Source organism: Dermochelys coriacea, chromosome 8 (assembly GCF_009764565.3).
Source record: "Dermochelys coriacea isolate rDerCor1 chromosome 8, rDerCor1.pri.v4, whole genome shotgun sequence".
NCBI classification, from domain to species: domain Eukaryota; kingdom Metazoa; phylum Chordata; order Testudines; family Dermochelyidae; genus Dermochelys; species Dermochelys coriacea.
Genome location: NC_050075.1, coordinates 90,161,882 through 90,189,290, shown reverse-complemented (window position 1 = coordinate 90,189,290; position 27,409 = coordinate 90,161,882). Strand labels below are relative to the sequence as shown.

At 41.8% G+C, this 27,409-nt stretch overlaps 1 protein-coding gene across 4 annotated transcripts in view; it reads left to right on the top strand.

The window, feature by feature from the left end:
- Window positions 1-27,409, top strand: part of DNAJC6 (DnaJ heat shock protein family (Hsp40) member C6) — an 89,849-nt gene that overhangs the window by 51,275 nt on the left and 11,165 nt on the right. For all 4 annotated transcript variants that reach the window (XM_038414260.2, XM_038414258.2, XM_038414259.2 and 1 more), the window contains 12 exons: window positions 2,480-2,630; window positions 3,685-3,734; window positions 3,855-4,003; window positions 9,309-9,431; window positions 11,427-11,560; window positions 14,775-14,969; window positions 15,624-15,741; window positions 18,328-18,407; window positions 20,559-20,752; window positions 20,863-20,943; window positions 21,888-22,334; window positions 25,294-25,446. In XM_038414260.2, coding sequence (XP_038270188.1) covers window positions 2,480-2,630; window positions 3,685-3,734; window positions 3,855-4,003; window positions 9,309-9,431; window positions 11,427-11,560; window positions 14,775-14,969; window positions 15,624-15,741; window positions 18,328-18,407; window positions 20,559-20,752; window positions 20,863-20,943; window positions 21,888-22,334; window positions 25,294-25,446 — 1,875 coding nt within the window. The remainder of the gene's footprint in view (window positions 1-2,479; window positions 2,631-3,684; window positions 3,735-3,854; window positions 4,004-9,308; window positions 9,432-11,426; window positions 11,561-14,774; window positions 14,970-15,623; window positions 15,742-18,327; window positions 18,408-20,558; window positions 20,753-20,862; window positions 20,944-21,887; window positions 22,335-25,293; window positions 25,447-27,409) is intronic.

Below are 27,409 nucleotides of genomic sequence, written 5' to 3'. Positions count from 1 at the left end.
CCCTGGTAATGTACAGTCTGTGCAAACAACACTGCAAAATGTGCTTGCTGCCTTCACATGTTAAGGAGGATGCTTATTGCCAAATATGAATGATCTTGTATTGTAGGGCTCCCCCCCCCATAAATAGAGATTCTTCTGAATGCTGAAAGAACATTATGCCACAAACTGTGCATCCCTACCAAGCATGTGTCCATCTGTTGAGCTGTATGTTAGGTTCTGAATCATTCCCTCGGGTATTCAGAGAGCAGCTTATATTGAGAGCTGTGCCCTTAAACGCAGCTATGATCCTTGGTTGTTGATTGTCTCCATTAGAACTGCACCAGGGCTACTGATTCTTCTAATTAACAGTTTTTTGAAAACCATAATTAAGTGGAGTCTTAGCAGAGGTTTCAATGGGATCTAAGTTGTTGTGTAGGCTTTTTTTTTTTTTTTTTAAATCTGCTTAATTCCTTTCTCAAACATTCTGATAACTTCCATTTAAAAAGAGAAGAGGAACTGTAGGTACAGTACAGTTGAAGTTCTATTGATTTCTTCATCTACAGAACAGAGTTTTGTAGAAAGTGGTTAGGACACTAAGGGCTTGGCTACACTACGCAGCTTTTAGCGACAAGGCCGTGTCGACACTCAGAGCACCCGCGACACCCCTTAGGCTATTCCCCCCCCTCCCCAAGATTTAGTCGGGGTATATAGTACTAGTTATGGACAGATCACGGGCTGTGAATTTTTATTTACTGTCTGTGACTAAAACGTAGCCTTAATTATAGATAATCAAAAGATTTTTAAATATTTTGCTAGACTGATGCTTTGCAGTTCAGTTGCAGAATGAAATAAAAGAACCTGTGTACTGCAATCTGTAACACAATTGGAAGTCACTTCCAGACCAATACTCTCAGCTGGAAATTAACAGAGATTCTTCATCCATAACAAAGCTTTTCACAACTTAATTATTGATGATTACAATAAAAATAAACATCAAATAACTTTTTTTTTATTTGTGACATGAGGATATACTATGTATAAGAACACATTGCATTCCACCATACTAACACTGTTTTGTTTTGCTCTGGAACATTCACTTTATCACAGCATTAAATCACAACTGTGAAGACATGCCTCTTATTGTTGACATTACATTAATGTCCCAATCTGGTCCAGGGCCCATTATGCAAGATTCTGAATAAAGATATATGGCTTAAAAGACCCACGAACATGTCCCTTCTGCTTGTCCTTCCTCAGTTAAAATTGATAAGCCTACCTTGCCTATTGACAATGGATATTACCAGGAACATGTAACCCCATGACAATCTCCATTCCTAAGATACCCTGTCTGTGAAATGGGATGCCGACTATCTCCCCTCTTGCATATTGCGTGTATTGGGAGGTGGAAGGCAGAGAATAGAAATGCTATTGGTTTGTATTTCTCCTAGGAGACTAGATGTTCAGGGATGGTAAAAGGGAGACAGAGCCTATGACTTCTGAGATGCATTCAGGCTGGTGACCATGTTAGCTGTGATAAGAGTTGCTGTCTAATTAATAAATATTTTAGCCTGTATGAAAGAGATTTCATGGTAGAGATGTCAGTTATAGGAAGGGCAAACTTAATGGAAACTGAATTCTGCTTGTACCCTGAGGCTGGGTTGAGGCAAAAAGTAGCATTGTGTGTTCTGCTCTTGCTCATACTGTGCCAATTCTATAGACAAGGGGAGGCCAAACTTGCTGACCCTTCAAGCCGCATATGACAATCGTTGGAAGTTTGAGAGCTGGGGCTCCAGGCTTCAGCCCTGCGGGTGGCACCTGCTGCGGCTCAGGGCTTCAGCTACTTTTCTTGCTGCCTCTCCCCAAGGAGCTAAATCAGAGATCTCTCCCTGCAGCTCCCAGCTGTTTGCTGCTGCCTCTCCATGTAGAGCTAACACCTGGGAGCTGAAGGGAGGGGCCACCGAGGGAAAGAGGGGGAGTGTGCCTGGGGGTGTATGACTCGAGCTGTTGGGAGGACTGAATATTCAAATTGTGCCCCCCTCTCCCCTTTACAGTCAGCAGTTGTCTCTAGCAGAAGCCCCTAGCCCCATCGTGCCGCAGGGCAGAAGCCATGAGCAGCTTTCCCTTCTCCAAATGGTAGGTGGAGAATGGTGGGGTGAAGCTGTGGTAGTTCCGGAGTGAAGTTCCGGAGCTGCACTGTAACTGCAAAAGAACCACGGTTTGGCCATCCCTGCTATAGACTGTCAACCTGATGCCTTGCACACAACGTTAGCAACTTCTAAACATCTTCACCTTGGCCAGCAGGAGTGCTTCCACAACTCTGAAAATCGGTATTTAGCTGGAGACCAGTGAGAGTAGCCTGTTTCCTGATCTTAAGTAAAGCACTCATCTGTGTTACCATGAGGCTAAAGCAGAGTGCCTCTTGTCACTCATTCGGAACAAAGAACATACTGCCATCTGATAGCCATCTTTGTTTTGTTTTTGTTTTGTTTTTTTTAAAAAGGGGCCTCATCACCAGACATGGAATCCACTTATGGGGGAGGCTTACTAGACATGGTGAAAGGAGGAGCAGGGCGACTCTTCAGCAACTTGAAGGATAACCTTAAGGACACCCTAAAAGATACCTCTTCAAAAGTTATGCAGTCTGTTGCCAGGTATGGTACAACCAAAGCCTCTCAATGCAGGTAAAACAAATACTGTAGCTCCAGGATGTTAGTGGGAAGGAAACTTTGTTCTTAACTGGCATTGGACAAATAAACTGGTCTTTTTCCAGGTTATCTAGAAAGCTTTTCTTTTATTTGTTTGATGTGACTTTTTTATGAATGATTCGGTCTTATAATTGGGTATATGGCTTAAAAGAAGCTAAGGCTACTAAAGCAAGATTTGTAACCTTGGGATGAATGAATATCAGAGATCCTGAGCGTTGGGATGGGCCTTTCCTATCCATTCTCTTCTCCAAGTCTCTCTTTACTACTCTTACCTCTATATCCCTTATGCAATCCCACTTCTACCCTAAGAAGACCGTTTTTGTCTTTTAAATACTGATTCTCCCAACTGACTGACATCTGTTCCCTCGTATCTGCTGTTCCACATGAGATGACAACCTCTTGCTAACATCTCACTTCTCCCTATTTAGCTCCCCCCCTTATTGTTCCCATCCTTAAATCCATTCTTGACCGCTATCTTTTAAGAAAATTCTGTTGACTTATTGCATGCTGTTGGTCACTGCTGCTGACTGCACCTCAACTAGGCACTGTGCTCTGGTGCCGCCTTGTGGTGCGCACTGTGTATTCTAGGATAACTCTGAGCTGGCAGAGCAATTGTTCATGATCTTAGGAGTAGCTTTTAGGTGTCTGTGGCAGTGACTGACTGTGCAGGTTGCTGAAAAATTTCCATTAGAAATTGGAGTCAAGGCAGCTGATGATGATAAAGTGGAGGGTGTTCTTTTTGACAAAATAGGCAATGGTGTAAAGACAACTGGGTATAAAAAAGAGAGGGTTGTTTAGTCCATTGTTGGAAAGCAATATTTTAAAACTCTCTGATTCTGTCTTGTTTAGACTTAACTTCCAAGTGTACTACTAAGTAGTTTGTCACTTCTGTTATCCATTCCTAATCTGAAGTGAGTCTTTGTGGAGTAACATTGTTGTCTTGGCTTCTGTATGTAGGTGTGTATGTTAACAAGTGTCTTCCCTGCTTTCTTTCCTTTAGTTACACCAAGGGAGAACTAGATATTTCGTATGTTACCTCAAGAATCATTGGTAAGTCTCAGTCGCTTGTGTAAATGAAATCATGCTGTCTGTAGTACTCCATGTTTATGAACCAACTTCTGAACCCTGTTGTGGTCCACGCTCACTCTTGTGTGTGTTTGGTCTTGACAGTTATGTCTTTTCCTGCTGAAGGGGTTGAACTGGGGTTCAGGAATCACATTGAAGATGTGCGAACGTTCTTAGATTCACGACATCCTGACCACTACACGGTCTTCAATTTGTCACAGAAGTCTTATCGTAGTGCCAAGTTTCATAACCGGGTAAGTGCTTTCTTCTGGGATACCAAAGCCCAGGATCACAAACTTTGGAGGACAGATAGCAAGAGGTCTCGGAAGCAATCTCACTCAGAGTTCTTACAAAACAAAGGGGGCAGGTTCTGTGCCTCCTAAGAGGCAGAGCACAGAAGGCTCAGGGAGATGGGGACCAAAGCTGGCTTTAAATGCCCATTTCACTCCCTGGATTCTGGCCTACTGCAGGGCCTCAAACAGCCCCTGGCATAAGTTAAAGCAGCCCTTGAGGGCTCTGTGCTATGGCATGTACCTGCACTGGAGCTTGCAATGGAAGGGACTGTAGGGCTACTTAAGTTGCCGCTATGCTATTCGTGACTCCTGTACAGTTGCTAGAAACTGATGCAGAGGAGTGAGGAATAAGCACTTTTTCAGAAAATTTTCTAAGAGAATGACTTATCAGTCAATGAAACGTAGTGTTACTATACTGACTGAGTTGCACAACTCTTTAAAATTGTAGTGTGTTTGAATGAAAGTAGCTCCCATGTGCCTGACTGCCTAACAGCGTAACACTCGGGTGCTAATTTTGTTGAAGGCCTGAAAAGCAGAGGGTAGTTGTGATGGGTTAGACCCCCTCCTTCTGGGATGCCACCTCATGTACTGGGGTTTCACTGAGCCCCCTCCTCCACCAGCCTGGATTCCCTTCCCTGTTTTGCTGAATTAGGCTCTCCGGCCTCTTGCAACGCACACAGGTAGGGCCACACCCAGCTGCAGACACAGACTGAAGTCCACTCTGTGTGAGAGGATTCACCCAGCATTCACGTGCACACCCCCTTTGGGGAATAAATCAAAAATAATACTGTCTTGTGCTGTATAGAAAGGTCTGCACAGCGCAAGCTCATAAAAATTCACCCTCTCCCTCAGTGTGAAGAGAGAGAGACCATTTCTTACCACCCCCAACCCCAGTTAGAAATTGCACAAACTATTTTTAATAATAAACAAAACAAAAGTATTAACTATAAAAGGCAGATTTTAAGTGATAAGGGATAGCAAACAGAACAAAGCAGATTACTGAACAAATAAAACAAAATATGCATATTAAGCTTAAGATCTTAAAGAGACTAGTTTCAAGAAGTAATTTCTCACCCTAAAAGTTGTTTTAGGCAAGTTGCAGTGTTTCTGTGACTTAGAGTTCCAGTTATTTCTTCTTACCAACTGGAGCCCTGTCTCAGTCTGGACTCACCCCTGCCTTTCCTCTCGGGTTAGTTCCTTTGTCCCTACAGGTACTTTCAGCAATCTTTCTTCTTGGGTAGGCAATGGAGGAGAGTCTAGATCAACCCAGCCTTAAAAAGGATTTACTTAAGGCAGGAGACCTTTGTTTGATCCCCATACAGAGGACAAGTACCAGTTGTTTCCAAGGTGGTATTTTGTATCGGGTGATCTTATCACTTGATCTGGTAGTGTCACAACTATGTCCCAGGACCCCTCTCAGGAAGGAGAGAAATTAGTATCCTCATAGTCTTATTGTTTCTTCCTAATGGCCCATCAAGACTGTGATGGCCAGTTGTCTGGTGGGTGTCTCCCAGATGCACACTTGTAATTGTTACATAGTCAATATTTCTAATTTCAGATACAGAAATGATACATGTATACAAATTGGATAATCGCATTCAGTAAATTATAATTTTTTCCATTGATACCATACACGAGCCATCTTGCATAAAGTATATCTTAACCATATTTTTATGAAGAATATGGGGTGCGATGTCACAGTAGTAATCGCCTACTGTACTGGTACTGTACGTAGGGAAACTTTGCTTTACCAGACTCTCTTAGAAAGAATTAAAAAAGCAAAGCAGTGAGAACAGGTATCCTAAAGAAGTTTTCTTTTAAAATAAACCAGCATACTTCTGTGTTGCAAAACTGTCTCTCTAGTTATATTAAAATCTTGATGCAATCGGTGATATTCCTGCCCTCACAAAATAAAGTTATATCTGGAAGATAAATATGGGCTGTGTATCTGGCTCTGCTCCTACTTTTATTATTTGAGAAGTTACTAATGCTTTCTGCTTTCATTTCCTCCTCTGTAAAACCAGAATGATACCAGACAGAAGTGTTGGGCTACAATTCCTTGAAAGCTTTAAAGCATTTGGAGATCCCTGTAGATATGCAAGGTTAGGCATAACTGGGTTAAAAAACAAACCAAAAACAAAGCACTTTCTTACAAGCAATCTTCTTCCTTCTTTCAAGCTGTCTTCCACCAAAATGCAACATTAATTACTAAACTTAAGCTAGTGTAGCAAGAGATTAGTTAAGTTGGGTAAACTGAAGAGTCTGTTTGCAGCCACTGTCTAGATCACTGGTAGCCATTCCATTTACATTTGTGTGCACACCATGGATTTTTGCCACTTAAAAAAAAAATGGCTTTGTTTGTAAATGGCCTTTCTGTGATGGTGTTGCATGTTGTCAGTGAATCAGAAAAACCTGTTGAGTGAAAATAATCAAGGAGCTTTTAATTCACTTTTTGCTTAACAAATTCAGGTATATTTGCTGGCAATGGGGCTGAGATGAGGAGTGCTCAAAAAAACTGGACTAACATCAGGGCTCTTGTGTATCAGTAGAAGATGCAGTGGGATCTGTATTTACAGCCACTCAACTTAAAATATTTTAGTGGTATTGCTGCTGTTCTTGTATATTGAAAGAATGCTACAGGACAGGAAATAGTATTCATATTCTTGTTTACTACTGTGTATGTTATCTACTAAGACTGACTAGCCATTTTGTTAGCTGTTGCCTCAAGAGATGAGGCGAAAATGATAAATAGCATTTATCAAAATGCAGCATCTTAAGATTCTGGGCTGGGATAATCTGCCTCTACTAGGCAGGCAGGAAAGATAAGGTGTATATATGAGAGAATTTTTGTGTAATTTTTCCATGGTGCTCCTGCAATGGATGTGGTATACATGGAAAAATACTAATCAATCCTAAAGGAGCTAAAATCCTTGTATAACTATTCTCCATTTAGGCTTTGGCACAGGACTAACTGAAGTGTTCCTCCCAATCCCCTCCACGCACAGTAGCTGCTTTTTCTGTTCTTTATTTAAAGTGGATTATTAGTTTCCTATTCTCTAAGTCTATTTTTCAAGAGGGATAAATCTTTTATATAAAAATGTTGTAAATTCATAGTTGCTGTTAAGTCTCATCTTCCATAACCCTTTTTGCCTCCTACTGGCTTATTCACCTCTTCTTTCACAGACTTCTGAAGAGGGAAAAGTAGCCACCATATCTGAAGTTAGGATACAGTTTTAAAAAATAAGCAAGGCAAAATGTAGAGCCCCTGGAAGAATGTAAATAGGAACAGTATAATGCTCATTAGTCCTTTAATATTCCATTCTTCTAGTGATTTTCCCGGTAGTGGCTTCTCCAGCAGTTTCTCAAGGAAGCTGGGAGAAATTCAAAATAAAAATCTTGTGCATAAAAACAAGCTGATGTTACTGTCCTAACACTAGTATCATAAACATGGCCGCAGGCCCCCATATTTCAAAAGCCATATAAAACTTCCACTTATTTTTATGTTGTGTTGAATTTCCTTAATGATATTGAGGTAGCACATCAAATAAAGAAAACTACATAACATATACTTAAAAATTTCTGAATTACATATCTGTTTGCTGGCCTGTGATTACAGACCAAGCAAATGCATAATTATGGACTGCTGGAAATGCATATTTACTTTTTATAGATGGTAACAGCTTTTCAGAGCCTTTACAGTCTGCTGTGTCAAGGCGTAGTTAGAGGATATTTAGTTCATGGGTCGTTGGTCAGATTGTCAGTAACAGCTCCTCTTGGAGAACAGCAAAACACAATCGGGACTAATTGCCCAAGCAACTCCACTTTCAAAAATCATGATGTGAAAGTGTCCAGGAAAAAAAACTGCATTTCAATTTGCATGATTATAACCTAAAAGAATGGCCAAATAAATGCTTATTGCACTTCATTGAGCATACATTAGGGAATGCTCACTATGCTACAGAGCAGAATGACTATTTCTGACTATTGTACATACTTTAAAATAAGAATTTGTGTTATAGACGGTTAACTGCAGCAACAGATACTCTACTAGGTGCTTACAATGGAAAACAATATATTCTTGTAGGGGGATTCCAGTCTTGCTGTAGATCCCCTTTCAAATATTAGGGTTCAAACTAAATGCAACCCAATACAGAATTAATTGCTTAGACATTATGGGCAGAGTCTGAGTAAGCTGCCTTGCCAAATCTATATCATTCTCCTTTTAAGTGGTTATATGATCATCTAAGGAACTTCCACATATTTAGGAAGGTTTAACCAAACCATCATCATCTTTTCGCTGCCCCCATATACCTAAAGCAGAATTAAAATGTCTCTGCTCGGGGAAAAAACTGCTCCTCAGACAGAGTGAAACTTGGTGGCTGTCGCTTCCTACCTCTGGCCAGAAACCTCTCTTTAAAAAGCAATTCAATTAAAAATAAGCCAAATGGAGAAATAGATTTGTGGAAGGCAAGCCAATCTGCAACTTGGCACAGCATTGCAAGGATTGTCCTTGAGACAACTGTGTAATTCAGAGAGTATATGGATGAGTGATAGCTAGAAATGCTTTGCTTGTTTGTACAGCTTAGCATTTAAGGAATAATGTCCTGGCTGACATCTTAGTAACTCTTTATTACCCAATTCCTTTCTACAAAGAATTACTCAAAGTATTAAGATTGCTGTAGAAATCAGATCTCCCTCTTTCTCAGAGTCCAGGAAATATTTACTAATTAGGCATTAGTGGCCTGATCTTCAGGGTTGCTGAGGTCTCTCAGATCCCACTCCATTAAGTCAGTGGAAGCAAGAGATGCTCAGCACCTCTTGAAAACCAGGCTGTAACTTTAAGAACCAGTTTGCTAACATGTCAACCCTGTGACCTAGTGCAGGACTTACTAAAATGTAACTATAATCAAAGCACAGCAATTTGATCCAACTCTTCCTTGCAAAGAGAATTCAGTGCTTTAAATGGTTAGTAAGGATGATCCAATTGCATACTAAAGGTTTTAAAAATGTGTTGTCAGGGACAAAAGATTTTTGTTTATTTCGTAATATGAAATTAATATTCTCTTGCCCCTTCCATCATTCATGCCTTCCCCCATTAAGCAGAGTTCTGCATGAAAAAAGAGGCCAAAGGGTTTTAAAGCACAGCACATCATTTATCTTATCTTGTGTGGAAGGGATATGCTCTTTTTGACAGGAAAGATCCATGAAAGTGTCTCAGTTAAGGGGATTATGAAGTTTTATGTTTGTTCATTATGTGACCTCCTAGGTATCTGAATGTAGCTGGCCAATGAGACAAGCACCCAGTCTGCATAATCTCTATGCTGTATGTAAGAACATGCACAACTGGTTACAGCAGAACCCCAAAAATGTGTGTGTCATCCATTGCATGGTAAGTCAGCCAGTAGCTGCATTTGAGAAATCTCTGCTTGTAAACTCTTGCTTCCCTGGGGAATTGACCAGCAACAAAATGCACCATTGTACAAGGATACAATGAGGGTAAGTCCACACAGGAGAATGAGCATTATACAATCTGCCAGTATGCAAAAACCTAAGCTTTTAAATATAGAGACAATTCAACTTGATTGAAGCTAAAAATGCTTCATGTCTTTAATCTTGTGTATTGCAATATATTTGATCACCTAGTTTGAGAGTCTTTTCTGCCCAACACAACAGCAGATGTTGCTTTGAATGTTATGGTTTTGTCACAACTTTAAATGCAGTTTCTAGTTTGGGGGAGGAGAGCTTGAAGAATAAATAACTAAACCTACCATTAAAGTGTGGGTCTATTCTGAAAATTCTCTCTACAACAAGAGGGACATTTTACTCATCAGATCTACTTCCTGTGAGTATTGAGTCAGTTCTACTAACTTCCATGGAAAATAAGTCTGATGGCTTTTACTCCCGTTAGCCCTGCAGCGCCAGCGTAGCTAAGAAAGATGAACCACATTCTGTTCCTCCTTGTACATCAACAGACTTGTTAACAAAGTAGTGTTTCCAGGGCCTTGTGCAAACATATTGAGGGCCCTGTAATTGCACAGATGTTGAGGACAGTGTAGACTGAAGATTGTGTCAGTGACCCCCTATACAATCACACTCTTTGGCGTGTAGAACCTCTACGGTTGATGACGATGTAGAAGGAGTTCTGTTTAACTTTCAGCTCCCAGGTTGTCATTCCAGGGCTGGCAAGTTCTGGGCAGTAAAAAAAATTTCTATGATCTAGGCAGATTTCATCTGGAAACTCCTGATAAACATTAAGCCTAATAAAAAAAAAGAGAGAGTACTTGTGGCACCTTGGAGACTAACAAATTTGAGCATCCGATGAAGTGAGCTGTAGCTCAAGAAAGCTTATGCTCAAATAAATTTGTTAGTCTCTAAGGTGCCACAAGTACTTTTTTTTTTTTTTTTTTTTCTTTTTTGTGAATACAGACTAACACAGCTACTACTCTGAAACCTGTTATTAAGCCTAATAGTGTCGCTCTCCATTTGACTACAGTTCTACTGTGAAAATCAGAAACACATAAGTTCTCTAGGTATGTAGTTTCCCAACCCAAAAGACTTGAACATGACATAGTTCCAAGACCTGCTTAGTGCCCAAATGAATTTTTTGTATGTCAAAGGGCATTTTTCTCTTTGTCCACCCCCCTCTAACTAGCTTGTACAGCTAGGCAGGTTACCAATATGGGGGGCCCCTCTTCAGCAAGGTACTTAAACCAGTGCTTAACACAAGGTATGTAATGATGTTGTTGGTCCCAGAATATTCAAGAAACTAGAAGATACTACCTCACCCACCTTTTGGACCAACTTCTATTGGTGAGAGAGACAAGCTTTTGAGCTTGCACAGAGCTCTAATGCTGAAGAAGAGATCTACGTAAGCTCAAAAGGCATGAGTGGTCCCTTTGACTTCGAGCACATGCCTATGTTCAGCAGGATACTTAAGCCTTAGTCTGTTCTGGGGTGGCAAATCCTGTATCAAGGTAAATCACTGCTTTAGCAGATTGCAGTGAGCCCAAGATCTGCAGGTGTAGTTTAATATTACAAAATGCAAATTACTAAAACACACAGCAAAAGTTCCAATACAAACACGAGTTATTTCTGGGCCCTCAAAATCTTGTGTGAATCCTCAACTACTCTTTTATGCACTTCTGTAAAGTAGCTGAATCCATTTCTATCAACCGGATTTAGTCTGGTTCAAATGTTAATTACTAGAAATTAAAGCGCCGAAACAAGAGTTTCTATAGACATTTCTCCTTTAGCTCTAATATGGTCATGTCATTGAAATCTTGCTGAAATGCGCTTTTAAATGTGGATTGGGTTAAAATAGGCTATCCTTTCCCTTCAATTAACAGGATATCTCTGATTTGTGCTCTTGCATTTTATCTGACAGGATGGACGTGCAGCATCAGCAGTTCTGGTCAGTGCAATGTTCTGTTTCTGTCATCTCTTCTCTAGTCCAATCCCAGCTATTCAGTTGCTCAACTCAAAGAGACCTGGAATAGGACTCTGGCCATCTCACAGAAGGTAGAGTATGTTAGTCGGGCAAGCACTATTCAACATAGTTGAAAACGTATAACTGTTTTTAGGCCTGTGGTCCCCATCTCCTCAGCTGTCCAGGGCTAGGTCCTGCAAACATTCCTATGAGTATTCCTATGGAAGTCAGTGGAACTGCTCACGTGCCACATGATAGTCTGAGTAATGGTGGTCTAAAGTATTAAGCAAGGGTTTGGAGCCTGGAATGCTTGAGTTCCAGTCCTAGCATGTTAACGTTGCCAGAGCTATGTAGGGTCAGGCAATTTCCTTACCCTCTGAGTCCTAGCCTCACCCTGTGTAAAGTGAGAATGATGAATGCTGTTTTCATCAAATTGTGGCTAAGGATTAATAGATGAAGGCTATGTATGTTTGTTTGTTTGTGGGGGTTTTTTTTTTTTTAATCCTGGTTTGTTCCTTAGGTTGAAAAAAAAATTAAGATTAGGCTTACTATTGCTTCAAGCTTCCCCCCAAAATTACAGTTTGTCTGATCAGAAACTTGCTGTGTAAAACATGGTTTGCAGTACGTTTGTGTTGCAACAGAAGAATATCCTGTTGGCAGGCTCCCACAGAGGGAACAGAAAAAATTCAGTGATAAATATGTAGAAACAAAAGTTTAAACCCCCAAGATTCTTAGCCTAGTTAAGCTGAAAACCGCATTACTGTGCCTGGCAAGTTTTGGAATTGTCATTTATTTATTTTCTAAAAGTGCTGTTTAAGATCATTATAGAAACAAACCCTCCAATCCACTTAGCTGGAGCTAAATTAACTGGTCTCTAAGTGTATATCTACACTGCAAAAAAAAACCACTGGCAGCAGGGACTCTCAGAGCCTGCGTCTACAGAAAAGAGTATAAAGAGTTCCAGCAGCCCAGGCTGGGGTTAGGAGAGAAGCCATTTCCTGGAGGAGCACTGCCCTGAGACAGGAGGAGAAGCTCTTATTAAAGAGGTCTGGCTGTGAGTCTTCCTCCCCCTGCCTTTTAGACATCACCCAAAAGGTAGGGGCACAAGAGGATCACCTGCATCAGCCCTGAGTCTCTGGGGTTGAAAGCAAAGCACTATCAGTAAACACAAGTCCCATCTCAAACTGAGGCATTGGGTGAGGAAGGTTGGCAGGAGGTGGGCCAAGCATAGGTCATACAATGCTATCCTCCTTTCAGTTCCCTGTGCTGGGACCTGGTGGAGTGATAGCCTGGGTCCCCCTAACTACCCCAGATTCCCCTATGCCTAGCCCTGGGATGGGTGGGACTAGGGGTTATCCACAAGGAGGCCGATCCAGCTGAACCCCATTCAAGGAGTTCAGGACACATCAAACTAAAAGAGACTAGAGAAGTGGGTACTGATCCCTCGGCCTGCTGACCAAACAGACAATCCTGCTACACCAAGTCTGTGGTCCTGAGCTCTGAGACTGGCTGCCATGTGTAGGTTTTTTGTTGGTTGGTCTGTTTCAGTATAGACTTTATTTTTATTTATTCTTATAAATGCAGAATTGGCATAAAATGCTTACATTGCTTGCTTTGTGGCTTGATGGCAGTAAATGCATGTTGTACAAATACTGACAAAATTCCATTCTTGGAACTTTACAAGCAGCTCAGTGCAAGTTTATGCTCTCCAAGTGCCTCTCTTTTATAGAAAACAGAAGTGATAATCAGTGAGTAAACTGAGATCAACTCAAAACAATTAATCGCAATTAATCTGTTTTAATTGCACTGTTAAACAATAGACTGCCAATTGAAATTTATTAAATATTTTGGATGTTCTACATTTTCATATACATTATATTCTTTGTTGTAATTGAAATTAGTGTATATTTTTATTACAAATATTTGCATTGTAAAATCATAAACAAAAGAAATTTTCAATTTGCCTCATACAAGTACTGTAGTGCAATCTCTTTGTTGTGAAAATGTAACTTACAAATGTAGGTTTTTGGCTTGTTTGTTTTGTTTTTGAGTGCAGTTATGTAACCATGTAAAACTTCAGAGCCTACAAGTCCACTCAGTCCTATTTCTTGTTCAGCCAATCGCTAAGTAAACTAGTTTGTTTACATTTACAGGAGATAATGCTGCCTGCTTCTTATTTACAGTGTCACCAGAAAGTGAGAATAGGCATTTGCATGGCACTTTTGTACCCGGCATTGCAAGGTATTCACGTGCCAGATATGCTAAACATTCGTATTCCCCCTTCATGCTTTGGCCAGCATTCCAGAGGACATGCTTCCATGCTGATGACGCTCGTTTAACAAATGTGTTAATTAAATTGGTAACTTAACTCCTTGGGGGAGAATTGTATTTCCCCTGCTCTGTTTTACCCACATTCTGCCATATATTTCATGTTATAGCAGTCTTGGATGATGACCCAGCACACATTCTTCATTTTTAAGAACACTTTCACTGTACATTTGACAAAACCCAAAGAATTTGAACTGCCTTCCAAATCTGAAAGGGATAAGCTGCGGCGCATGCTTTCAGAAGTCTTAAAAGAACACTCCAATGCAGAAACTACAGAACGCGAATCACCAAAAAAAAAAAAGTTAACCTTCTGCTGGTGGCCTCTGACTCTGATAATGAAAATGAACATGCGTTGGTCCGCACTGCTTTGGATTATCGAGGAGAACCCGTCATCAGTTTGGATGCATGGTGGTTGAAGCATGAAGGGATATATGATTCTTTAGCACATCTAGCACGTAAATATCTTGCAACGTTGGCTACAGAAGTTCAATGTGAATGCCTGTTCACTTTCAGGTGACATTGTAAACAAGAAGTGGGCAATATTATCTCCTGCAAATAAACTTTTTTCTGAGCGATTGGCTGAACAAGAAGTAGGACTGAGTGGACTTGTAGGCTCTGAAGTTTTACATTGTGTTTTTGAGCGCAGTTATGTAACAAAGAAACAAAAAAAACCCCCAAGTCTACACTTGTAAGTTGCATTTTCACAACAAAAAGATTACACTACAGTACTTGTATGAGGTGAATTGAAGAATGCTATTGTCTTTTTACAGTGCAAATATTTGTAATAAAAATAAATATAAAGTGAGAGAACTGTGCACTTTATATTCTGTTTGTACTTGAAATGAAAATGTATAAAACACACAAAAATATTTAAATGCTATTCTGTTACTGTTTAACTGTGCAATTAATCGTGATAAATTTTAATTGCTTGATAGCCCTAGTGATGGGATCATTTGGTAATGGCTCTCTTTGTTGCAGGTACCTAGGATACATTTGTGATCTAACAGTAGAAAAGCCTATCCAGCCTCACTGTAAGCCTCTTACTATCAAATCAGTCTCTCTCAGTCCAGTCCCCTGTTTCAATAAGCAGAGAAATGGGTGTCGACCCTTTTGTGACATTCTGATTGGAGAAACCAGAATCTTTACAACCTCCCAGGAATATGAAAGAATGAAGTAAGTTACTATGGCTTTCTTGCCTCTTAATAAGAAAAGGAGTACTTGTGGCACCTTAGAGACTAACAAATTTATTTCAGCATAAGCTTTCATGAGAAGTGAGCTGTAGCTCACGAAAGCTTATGCTCAAATTTGTTAGCCTCTAAGGTGCCACAAGTACTCCTTTTCTTTTTGCAAATACAGACTAACATGGCTGCTACTCTGTTACCTCTTGATGCTAATAAGTCGTCTTTTTTTTTTTTTTTTCTTTTTAACTGTAATACATCTAACTTCTAAAGTGCGTGTGCGGGGGGGTGTGTGTGTGTGTGTGTGTGTGTGTGTGTGTGTGACCTGACTGTGATTGAATTGGGCAAGATAATGTTACTAGAAGTGAAAATGTTACTGGAAAGTCGATGCCCAGTAAAATTCGACTGCCAGAGCTTGTCTGAACTTCTATGATGAGGTACTGGGGCTTAACCCTGGCATATTTCATCACTATACTAGTAGTTCTATGTGAAACATTACTGACCACTAGCAAGAGCACAGAATGCTACTTCTACTCACTAATCACGGTCTGAGTTTTGAGATTATGTATTTTGAAGTATACAAGCAATAACTTTAATGGTTCTGCTGAAGTGTGCATAACAATGGACTTCTTCCTCATTTGTTTTAAAGGGAATTCCGTATGCAAGATGGGAAAGTCATAATTCCATTAGGAGTCACTGTTCATGGAGATGTTGTCCTTTCTGTCTACCATATGAGATCAACCATTGGAGGACGACTTCAAGCAAAAGTATAGCTTGGTCTACCTTTTGATTCTCACAACACAAACACTGAGTCAAAGATTGACCCTGGCACTCAAAGATTGAGGTGGAAGGAGGCAAAGTAACCATAAAAATGTTCAGCACGACCCTAAAGACTTGGAGAGGCTGGGAGTGAAGCTCAGAGTAGGCAGTGACAGTGCTGATGGTGCTGTATGGAGGGGGCCGGGCAGGGTCCTTCCAGCTGCTAGAGTGCAAGAACTGAAAGTTCCTCTGCCAGTAACCAGCTTGAAGCAAGGGCCCACTGGACTCCCTGACTGCCACGTAGGGAAGGAGGTGGCAACAAGCCAGTATTTCCACATTCCTAATGTATAGGGCCCTACCAAATTCATGGCCATGGAAAAACTCATCACGGACCATGAAATCTTGTCTTCCCATGTGAAATCTGGTCTTTTTTTGGGTCCTTTTACCTCTATACTATACAGATTTCACAAGGGAGACCAATGTTTCTCAAATTGGGGGTCCTGACCCAAAAGGGAGTTGTGGAATGGGGTGGTGCAAGTTTATTTTAGGGGGGGTCACAGTATTGCCACCCTTACTTCTGCGCTGTCTTCAGAACTGGACAACCAGAGAGCGGCGTCCGTTGGCCAGGGGCCCAGCTCTGAAAGCAGCACCCCACCAGCAGCAGCACAGAAGTAGGGTGTCATGGTATGGTATTGCTGCCTTTACGTCTGCACTGCTGCCTTTAGAGTTGGGTGGCTGGAGAGTGGCAGCTGCTGACCGAGAGCCCAACTCTGAAGGCAGCACCACCGCCAGCAGCAGTGCAGAAGTAAGGATAGCAATACTGCAACCCCCTCTACAATAACCTTGTGACCCTCCCCCAACTCCTTTTTGCATCAGGACCCCTACAATTACAACACTGTGAAATTTCAGATTTAAAGAACTGAAATCATGAAACTTACGATTTAAAAAAAAAATCATATGACCGTGAAATTGACCAAGATGGACCATGAATTTGGTATGGCCCTGCTAATGTACCATTTCACCATCTTCTGGGTGCACTGGGTTGGAGTGGTGTCTTCGTTTGTAGGAGGAAAGTTCCTGTATTCTCTCATGATTAGGTCAACAGATTTTTAACACACACAGACAACCATGTTGCCACTATCAGAACAGATGTATACTAATATCACTAAAATAAAACTAAGATCTCTTGAGAAATGAGAACAAAGGGGAGAAATGTTTACTCAGCACTGAGGTGTTCTGAATTACATGAAAGGAAGGAGAGTTGAAGATGTTTAGATATTGGATTCTGAGATAGAAAAGCTGTTGTATGCTTGAAAAACAAATCCGGTGATGTAGCTGTCAGTAAAGACTTTCATTTGCTTTTCTCCTGAGAGCATTGTGCACCCAGAAATAAAATGTGCAGAATTTTAAAATATTATTTGTCAAATAAATGTGGTGTAGTATGGCATTGGGGAGCACAGGCCACTGGCTGCACAGAGGTGCGATATCACTGTGTAGCTACACCCCCTCCCCCAGGAAACAGACTCGGCGGTGAGGCTGTACGCAACCCTGACACAGCGCAAGGACCAGGCCTGCCCCAGAAACACCCTAGGGCCCTGCCTCTCTGTGCCAGGTGTAGGCAGGCAGACTCAGCAAGGCAGGATCCAAGTATGTGTCAGGGGGAGGGGGGGAATCCAGGTGTGGATTGGGAGGGTTCTATGTGGGGCAGTCCTGAGTGTGGGCGGCTCAGTGGGGGATCTAGATGCACATGGGGCTTGCTTGGGGGGGGGTTCTGGGTACAACAGTAATGAGACTCTGCAGGGGGGTCCAGGTGAAGGTGCTTGGGGGTCTGGGTGTGGGGGGCTCAGTGGGGGGTCCAGATGCAGCTGGTTGGGGCTTGTTGGGGATGTGGGTGCAGGTGGCTTGTTGGGGTAGTCCAGGTGCAGGGGGAATGTGGCTCATTGAGGGGGTTCTGAGTGCAGCGGGGTGAGGCTCGGTGAGAGGGTCTGGGTATGAGGGGGTCTGGGCACAGGGTTTGGCAGATGGGGGAATGGATTCCTTCCTGTGCAACTGAGGAGCAGTGGGCGCAGAAAGTGGGTCGGGGGAGAGGGAAGTTTGCAGAGCTTCCTTCAGCCAGGGGAGAAACCTGGTGGGTCTGACCCAGCCCCAGATGCTGTGCAAAGGAAGAAGAAATCCCATCCTCCACAGGGCCACTGGGACTAGCAGCTGAGCTCAGCGAGGGTAGGAGCCACCAGCCAGGTCTTTCATTATGGGGCAGGAGGAAGAACTGGGATTTACCTCTCTGCCGGCTGACCTGGGCTCCCAAAGCATGCTGCTGGGGAGGGTCGCATGACTGCTTTTGTGGCTTCCCTTTGCTTCCCCGTCAGAAAGTCATTTTTCTGTTGGGAAGCAAAGAAATCTGCAGGCAACACAAATTCTGTGCAGGCGCAGTGGTGCAGAATTCCCCCCGGAGTATTCGCTTATATGGTAACAGTTAGTGAAGTAGAACTGATTAGCTGCCTGTATCTCATATAAATCTAGAGAATGAATTCCCTTTTATTTAAAAAGTGTATATTTAATCTTATGGTGTGTGTGGTTTTGTTTTGTTTTTTAAGATGTCAAACACACAAATCTTCCAGATTCAACTTCATACTGGATTCATAGCACTGGGAACAACTATGCTAAAACTTACAAAGTAAGTACCTCTTAAACAGAGCAAAGACCAGTACTGCATGCAAACTTCAGCATTTTAGCTGCATACAAATAATCTGACCATCACTGACTCGTAACAATGCATATTGGCACGCAAATAGGTATAAATAGCTCTTCTAGGATCTGCTGCCTGATTAGCTTTGACAACATTACTGATAAGAACTAAATTGTCAGACTTTTATTTCAGTGTCTCTCAAATACCTGTTCCAAGGTGCTGGGAAAATGAGAAACAGAGCTTTCTGCAGACCATTTTTCCTTCTACTTTGAGGGCGCCATCTCTTCCCTAGGTACCACTCATTCAGGAATTCCCAAACTACATAATGGGCAATTGTGAAAATGCAGAAAATATATGTGGGCCTCCCATAATACATGGTCCTCTTCCTCCCTATTTTTTTTAAATGGTTGAGGTTACTTAATATATTAAATGCATGCATGATGTACGCTCTTCTTCTCTTGCTGGCTCCTAGCCACTCTGGACTCTGCAGAAGGAGAGTTGTTTGGAACACCTGAAATATTCAATAGAATGTTTTACTACCTTTGCTGCCTACTAAGTGAAAGTCCCTAAAAGGGGAAATACTCTTGGACTTGCAGAGCCTCCCTAGAAAGGAGAGTCTCCCCTTTTGTTTCCAGTATAACTAATACCAGGACATCCCTTCAGATGGCTCAGGTCCACCTATGTCTGTTTAAGGGGGAGGGGAGTTATGCCCACTACTGCCCCAAGGCTGGTGCACTGTGGTAAAATATCCAAGAACATGAGTTATCCTAGGCAAATATCTTAATTTCTGAGATGTAACTTTTGTTTTCAGCGCCCTACGTAACTTAATAGGTAAAACAAACGGTCCTTAGATATAGCAGAGACTGTATGCAACCCCTGCAAGGGTGACCGCATGGTGGTATGGAGTATGGAAGGATGAGGGGAACAGTAAAATAGGTAAGATCTTGTTCCCTTTCATGGGTGAATGGAATAAGATACTTACTCTGTAGAAGTGTTTAAGGGAAATGTCTCCCATTGCTTTATTGATATTCATTAACTCTGTTTTATAAAATTTTAAAATAACCAAACTAAGGCTTGAGTACTCTAAGAATGTTCACGGCTTACAACTTTTGCATTCTTTGGACTGCAAAATCAGATACTGAGTATGCTCTTTACATGGTGCAGTGACAGTAGCTTATTACTGTGCCTTTTTTCCTGACTTCTCCTAACTGCAAAGTAGTAGAATCCAGTCAGAAGGCAGCTTAATCCATGTGATGGAGTATAGAAACCTCACACTGGGCCAGAGAGCAGAAATGAGTAATGGTCTGAAACTGAAAATGGTAGGTGTTTGTAGGGTGAGACCAGAAATTTCAAGTCTGGAGGAAGTATGCAGCCTTCAGATTCCTAATCAATAATTGAGAAGGTAACAGAATAGACAGAAGGGAACACCAGTTCCCCAGACTCAGAGACAATGGCTTGACAAGGGCTACACCCATGTGATGAGACGAGGAACTTTCTTGGGGACTGATTTACAGACTGTCCAATCACTGGATGAGTAGGAGAACACAGTTGTGGTTTCTGGTATAATGACAAGGCCTAGATATGGAATAGTTGATTTTTGGGAAAGGGCCCTAGCCCACATCTACCTTACGGCAATGAGTTTGCAACTCGGAGCACACTAATTTGCGTAACTGATTCCATTTTATTTTAAATGAAGTCTTTCTCTTCAGGAGTGTCTATATTTTCAGCTGCTGTTGGGTCTACAGAGTGCGGACAGCAGCACAATCTGTCAACAAGCAAGGTTGATTTTTTTTTTTTTTTTTTTTTTTTTTTTTTTTTTTAAAAATGAGGACTGCTAGGATAAAGTAGAGGCAAGAGTTTTTAGAGTACAATTTTTGCTTTCTCCTTCTGTGGGCACTAGCTAAAGAATAACTTGCTGATTTGTACGATTAATCTTATAGTAACGCATGCCAGACACTTGCTTCGTCCTTGCCACTTTGCTGCTGTTTGCATGCAGTTGAAAAGATGCTAGGAGCGATTGGGGGAAGTGTAAAACTGAACGTGGACGAATAAACATGTTAAAGACTTTAAACTTAATATGTCTGCCAAAAAAAAAAAGCTTTACCACTTTTAACTGAACAACTTTCCGTCAACATTTAGACCTGAACTGGATGCATGCGACTCCCCGGATAAATATCCCCAGCTGTTTCATGTTACGCTAGAGATAGAAATAGAATCTGCTGATAGACAGACTGACCTGACTCCTCCCTGGGAGAACTTCACAACAAAAGGTATCAACGCAAGCATTCTCTTCTCCTCTCACCAGGAACATCAAGACGCTCTCGCCTTGGCAGGTGAGAACTGCCCTACTTTGTGCAGGTTCTTCAGCTTCTAACGCTGACGTTGCCCTTCGCTATCTTGTGACTTCCTTCTATCCTGGTGCGCTTGGTTCTTTGTCTTGCAGGTCGATGCCCTGTAGATGCACCTCAGGATAATATAAAAAACGTTGGACAGGGGACATTCCTCTCTTCTCTCAGCTGGCAAGGTACTTGGACTTGGCCTCTAGTATTTTTAGCCAAAGTGTTTGTAAAAAGTTGTCTCTAGGTTTTTAAAGGATGAATGTGCTCAAGCAAAGGGTCAGCTTGTGATCTTGTCTTTCACATTAGATCACTGTGGGCTACTGGTTATGCTGCAATTTTGAGTTTAAAATGAACACTCCCTTCCTTCTTCTGAGCTAGTGCGATCACTGTGTCTGCTTGCCCTGGATTTGTCTGACTGAGGTAGTCCATAATCTCAAACTCAAAGCCATTGATTCCAGCTGCTAATACACAATAAACGGCAGTTTTAAAATATTTGCCTTTCCTAATATTGCTCTTTCACTTCCAACATCCCTGTGGCACCTTATGTGACTACGTACAGGGAGGAAATGGTCTGTGCCCGCCAATGGGAGGGCTGGTATTCCATGGGACGTAATGGTCTAATAGAACATGTTCCACATTATGAACAAGCTTGAGAACCTCTCCTATAGCATATCTAGAACAGTCTCCTGCAGCATCATTGCAACATACAGTTTAGGAATCCATCATGAGGATTTCCCCCTTTTACCAAACTAAAAAACTGGATTAAAGTTCAAGTGATGATTTCATTAAAATGCTTCTACATTTTTGCCCTTGCCTTGTGTTTTAGTTCTCCATAAATGATACCTGAGAAAAATCAGTCTAGGCGCCACATCTAGACCCAGGAACAGCTTCTGTTCTCATCCAGGCTCTTGCGCTGTCCTGTCCTGTTGGCTCAGTTTCCCTATTGGTAAAGTGGGAATATTTCCATACAGTACAGAGTTATTGGGACTTAACTAATCTTTGTTAGGCACTTCCGTTTTAAATTTAGCTGAACACGTATTTTGCTATTGCTGCCTTTTTTCCATGGGAGGCGAATAAACTGCTTATATGTAAGAATCGGAAGCTAACATAAATTCTTTTGCTTGCTTAGATCAGAAATCTGACAAAAGCAGTTCTCACCCCACCTCTGAGGATCGGGCAGCACTAGTGCATGAGGAGAGTGAACAATCGGATGATGAACTCTTATCCCTTTCCAGTCAGCACAGCAATGCTAGCAGTGACAAAACCCATGGAACTCCAAAACACAGCAAAAAGCAGCAAGAGACTCCAGCACCACTTCCGCCTGAGGATGTCGACCTTCTGGGTCTAGACGGTAGCCCTATGAGCAAGAATTTCCCCACTCAGTCCACTGCTCTCCCCTCTAACTCAGACTTGCTGAGTGATCTGTTTGGGGTCAGTGGTTCCAGGGTCCCCAGTCAAGGTGGACAGACAGCTGCTGAGGATGTCTTTCACGTAGGTGGGCCTGGATCTGCACACTCCACCCCCCAACGCTCTGCAGCTTCAGCATCCCCATCTCCGTCCCCAAGAGTAGGAGAAGGTAAACTTCTTAGCCTAGTCCCTGACTTGGTACAAATGTATGATATGACTGTAGAATGAGCCTTTCTGAGCTATTGGACTTGTAGTAGAGATGACGGACAAGTGAGATTCTACATGGGGAGGGATTTGGAGTATCTGTGAGGCCTTGCAAGGAAACCAAGGCATTTTTGCACAACGCAGAGCATCGTCCTCTAAGGAATCTCAAATACTGCATTTTCAGTGGTCCCTGCTAATGTGTGCATGCTTCTTGGGTGAAGGGACCTGTCCATTACACTCATGTCCATGTGAATTAGTTATTAGTGACATTTAGTATTTTATTTCTGTAAGTTTGTGATGGGGGACTATTTAAAATGATATTGTGCAACAAAGGTTGAAGGAGAATGTTTTGGAATTCATAAATCTTAGTGACCCAATGTCCCTCTAAATGAAATTATAGATTCCAAGCTATGAAAACAAGCAGATATTTCTCATAATTCTCCAATTAGAGAGACGCTGTGGGGGCTGGCAGGGGTATGCTCTAACCTACCAACTGTTGGATTTTTGCTAGAGATGGGCCTGTATAGCAAAGTCTGGATTTCCACTTTCTCATAGCTCAGAGGGGTGAGGAACTGTGGTTGTGGTCCATCTCCAGTTTATGGAAACAATGCACATGTCTGTCCCTCTGCTATTTCTGCCTTCTCTCTTTGAGCAGGCAAATACTGAAACCTTAAAAATTCTCTCTCTCTCTTCCCTGCCTGCTGAAAAGTACAAGGCAGACTGTTTGGATGATACTGACCATTGAGTGTCAAGAAGTTTTCCCATAGGCTGAGTGTAAGAGATAAGGGAGGGGGGCCAGACTCCTGGGGTGGAGAATGAAGAAGATCTATGAAGGAAATGCTGAAGGCAAGAGTCTCAAAGGCCCAGATTGTGGAAAGTCTCTAAGAAATGGTTAATCAACTATGCCACAGGCAGCTGCAAGCTCACGGAGAATGAAAACTCCTGGTCAAACTTGATTTAAGCTTTGGAGGAGCTAGTCCAAATCACTGGGCCCAATACTTTCATTGCAGCTTTTTCCTATTGTGGGTGGGCTTTTTGTTTTGAGAGCTGAACTTCTTCCCTTTTTATTCGCTCTCTCAAAAACCCCCCACATTATTCAGAACCAGTTAAAGAAATGTATGGTAAAGGCTGTAACATTTTTCTTTTTTACCCACAACTATCAGTATTGGTTTCAAAAAGCCTGTTTTGGGGCAGCATACGTACATTGACGCATATGCTGAACTTTCTGATCATATATAACTTTTTTTCCCCTCTGCAATCATTTTAACAATGTTAATGCTGTGGTGTTTAAAATCTGTTTGTAGTGCACTAGATCAAGGCGGTCTAAGACTTGAGTAGAGTTCACTGTAGTAACACCCACTAAATGTGAGGTTTTTCACAGCAAGTTCCTGAAGATCCTAAAGCTAACTTAAAATAAGGGAATCTAGTGTCCTGTTTTTAGAGGGACTCTTTTAATTACTAGTGCACAGACACCCAGATGTGTCTACAAAACAGATTGAAAATTGTGACCATTGCAATCTAAACCATGACGAGAACACAAATCTTTGAGGTGCAGGGATGGAAGGAACTGACAGAGATTTGGAGAAGGAAGAAGTGAGTGAAGGCTAAGGTACCCAGGTTCCCTGTGTGAGCAGTGTGTGGATCACTCATCCTGAGTATCTTGCTTCTGATCTATGATTGTGGTTTATAAGCCTCAAAGCTGATTTGTGAGAGCATTCTCTTAAGAGGGTAGTGGTGTGGCAATGGTCAGGAGCAGCCCTAGACATTTTGTCAGTCATGGTGCATTTGGCACCCCCAACAGTTGAGCAATAACAATAAAACACCCAGCCAGCCAATCGGAGCAGAACAGGGGAAAAATAAAAAGCACAGCAGTTAGGCACTCCCTTGGGAGTTGGTGCCCAGGCCAATGACCTGCTTGCCCACTCCTAGCACTAGCTCTGCCAGTAGGGTCAGAAAAGGATCTCCAGGCAGAGTGGAACCATATGTTAAGGGGCAGGAAGGGAGTGGTCAAACAGCTTGAGCAGAATGAGGAGGACAGATGAGTGAGGTACAAGAGAGCTAGGTTGTGTAGGACCTTGAAAGCAAGTATGAGAACAGTAAGCCAGTATTCAATTGTTAAGTAACGTGAACAATGCTGCTACCACATGCGTAATTTCACTAGCGTACAGTGTTCAGAGCTCACAGTTGTCTTCTGTAACACCACGTTACAATAATGTTTCGAGTGGTCCGATTAGATTGCTCCCCTCTCTTAAACTTTTGCTCCTTGTTGTTGGCAGCTTCTCAAAGTTAAAATGCTATGGACTAAGTATGTACTCAAAACGGAATTTATGGAAGAGCTGAACTCAGAACCATGTCACAGATGTGGAAATGGTTCACATATACAGGAAGGGCACTAGTGCTTCTCTAAAGCTATTTCTACGAGAGCCTTTAGAAACTCCATAATCTTGATGACATCCTCCGGGTGTCTTTTAGAGAACTTCCAACACTCCCCGTCTTATTTCTCAAATAGTTTCAGGAAGGGGAACGGGTTGGACAGACTCCAACACCTGAAGTTTTTGGGCTATTCACTCATTTCTCCACACAGTGTGCAAGTCAGAATTTAATGTACCTTTCTATAGTGTCCCACTTCAGCTGAATTTAGGAGCAGTTATCCTCCTTGGATAAGACAGATGGGATGTGCATCTGTGTTGCCATGGATGTAGCCTACAGAATCTAGAGTTGTAGTGCTTGGTTGGAATATTTTTATACATTCAGTGCAAATCCCAGTTATCAGTCTGTCTCTCCTGGTTGCATTCTACCTCCTGTTAGTGTCTGTGGGAGTTAAAAATGATGCCTAATTGTTTTGAGGAGAAGAGATCTAATACTAATCTAATTAGAAAGCACGGTATGAAATACAAAAATTAACCTCAAATGCATTTTTACAGCAACTGCCTTTGATCCATTTGGAACTAGCCCAAAGCAATCAGGTCCGGATCTACTGGGTTCTTTTCTTGGTTCATCAAATGCCGCTGGTGATCCTTTCCTTCGAGCAACAAGAAGTCCTTCACCTACAGTGCACAGTGACCCTTTTCACGTGGGTAAGAAACTTAATGCTTCATCTATGGTATTTAAAACTGGTGTTTGTATAAGTAATGGTGAGGGAACAAGCCATTAATAAGCACAAACATACTTATCTCTGAAATAATGACCAAAGCACAGCTGCTCAATGGAGGGAAAAGAAAGGGCTTTCGGTCCCTAGATTTGCAGCTTATTTCTAATCTGAATCCTGTTACACTCCCAATTTGTATTTAATTTATTGAGCCATTTGTGCACATGAAGAAATCAGACCGCTAAACAGTGATGCCTGCTTGTGTATTCATGTGGTTATGAGGTCTGATATGAACCAAATTACCATTAATTGCACTAAATAGGGCACAGCATACGAAGTCTGGTAAAGAGAACTCCAGTCTCTTCATGTTTAGTCGGGCATCGTCCTAGATTTTTGATGGTTCTTCACATCAGACTTATTTTGCTGCTGTTTAGTGGTTTCATTTTTTCTTTGAGTCTCCATCAGACTGATGCTAAGCTTTGTGTGTTTAAAAAAGAAAAGGCAAGGAGCTTTTCTGCAGACAGCAATCTCTCCTCCTCCTGCTGCTGCTCAATCTCAATATCATCTCTCATTTGCCCATTTATTTGCCCATTGCCCATTTATTGGTGCAAGTACCACCAACTAGTCTCTCGCTCAAAGTGAACTAGAGATCACGTTGTTGAGATACTGAGAACTTTTGATCCTGTAGCCTTCTCTGGCTTAAATAAATTCAGCCCCAAATTAATCCTCATGTCTGATCATCTAAAACACCTTTCTCGGGTGGGATATTCTCATTGGAAAGTTGGTATTATAAAAGAGGAGATTCTTATCTCACTGGCACTGTTGTATTTTAGCTCTGCCATAACATGGAAGGGAGGAGGATACTGGGCATATCAACTTTGTTAATGGGACACTTGAGTCCTAGCCAGAGCCGGCTGTATCAATGAAAGAAGTTAAACAGTATCTTGGCTATTTTATGGTACTAAATTACAGTGCTAGTGCTGAGAATTTATAAGGGGAACTTGGCAGAAGGTGGTTGTGCAGTCCAATAATGTTTGAAAACCAGACTCCTTGTATCTCTTCACTGCATACAGAAACCCAGTTTGGTTTATCTGGGTATTTTTATACCACTTCATTAGAATGAAACAACTTGCTGTCCCCTCTGAAATAGTTACACCTTTTGCTTTCCTTTTATGTTTCTGTGTCTGCTGATCTTGCCTGAGAGGGTGGAAATTTCTGTGAGGGTTACCCAGTTCTCCAGCCCCCACCCCCTTTCCAACACAAACATCCAAACCCTGTGGAGGATATGTGCAATCAGTGCTGAAGAGAATCCATGCACTATCCTGGTGGTGGGAATGGGGACATATGTAATCTAGGAACAGTGCCCGTCACCATGGTATTGGAGCACCATTTCTGTATTGTTCAGAAAGTGCAAACTTGCAATGTTGACTAGGTTCAGCTCTTGATAAGCAACTGTTCTGGCTGTCTATGTCCAAAGCAAGTCACCACATCATGATCTTGAGGCTTATTTATCTTGAGGCGTATTTTTCATTTGACTTTCATTTTGCATTTTCCCTTTGTGCTGCTATGTCTATATTTAGGGGGTTCTTACTTTCACAAGACAGGCCTGTCGCTCAAGTGTGGTACAAAAAGCTCAACAAAAGATAGAAGGGTCTGTAGATTTGCAGCATTCAGTTGAGTTCAGCAATTTCTGGAATTTTTTTATTTAAATCACTCAAGTGTAAGGGATTATAAGTAAATTATAGGTATCCTGGTGTTGCTCACCCAAAAGGCATTCCAAAGTACTTCAGAAAGAACAGGAGTACTTGTGGCACCTTCAAGACTAACAAATTTATTAGAGCATAAGCTTTTGTGGGCTACAGCCCACTTTCTCGGATGCATAGAATGGAACATATAGTAAGAAGATATATACCTACAGAGAAGGTGGAAGTTGCCATACAAACTGGAAGAGG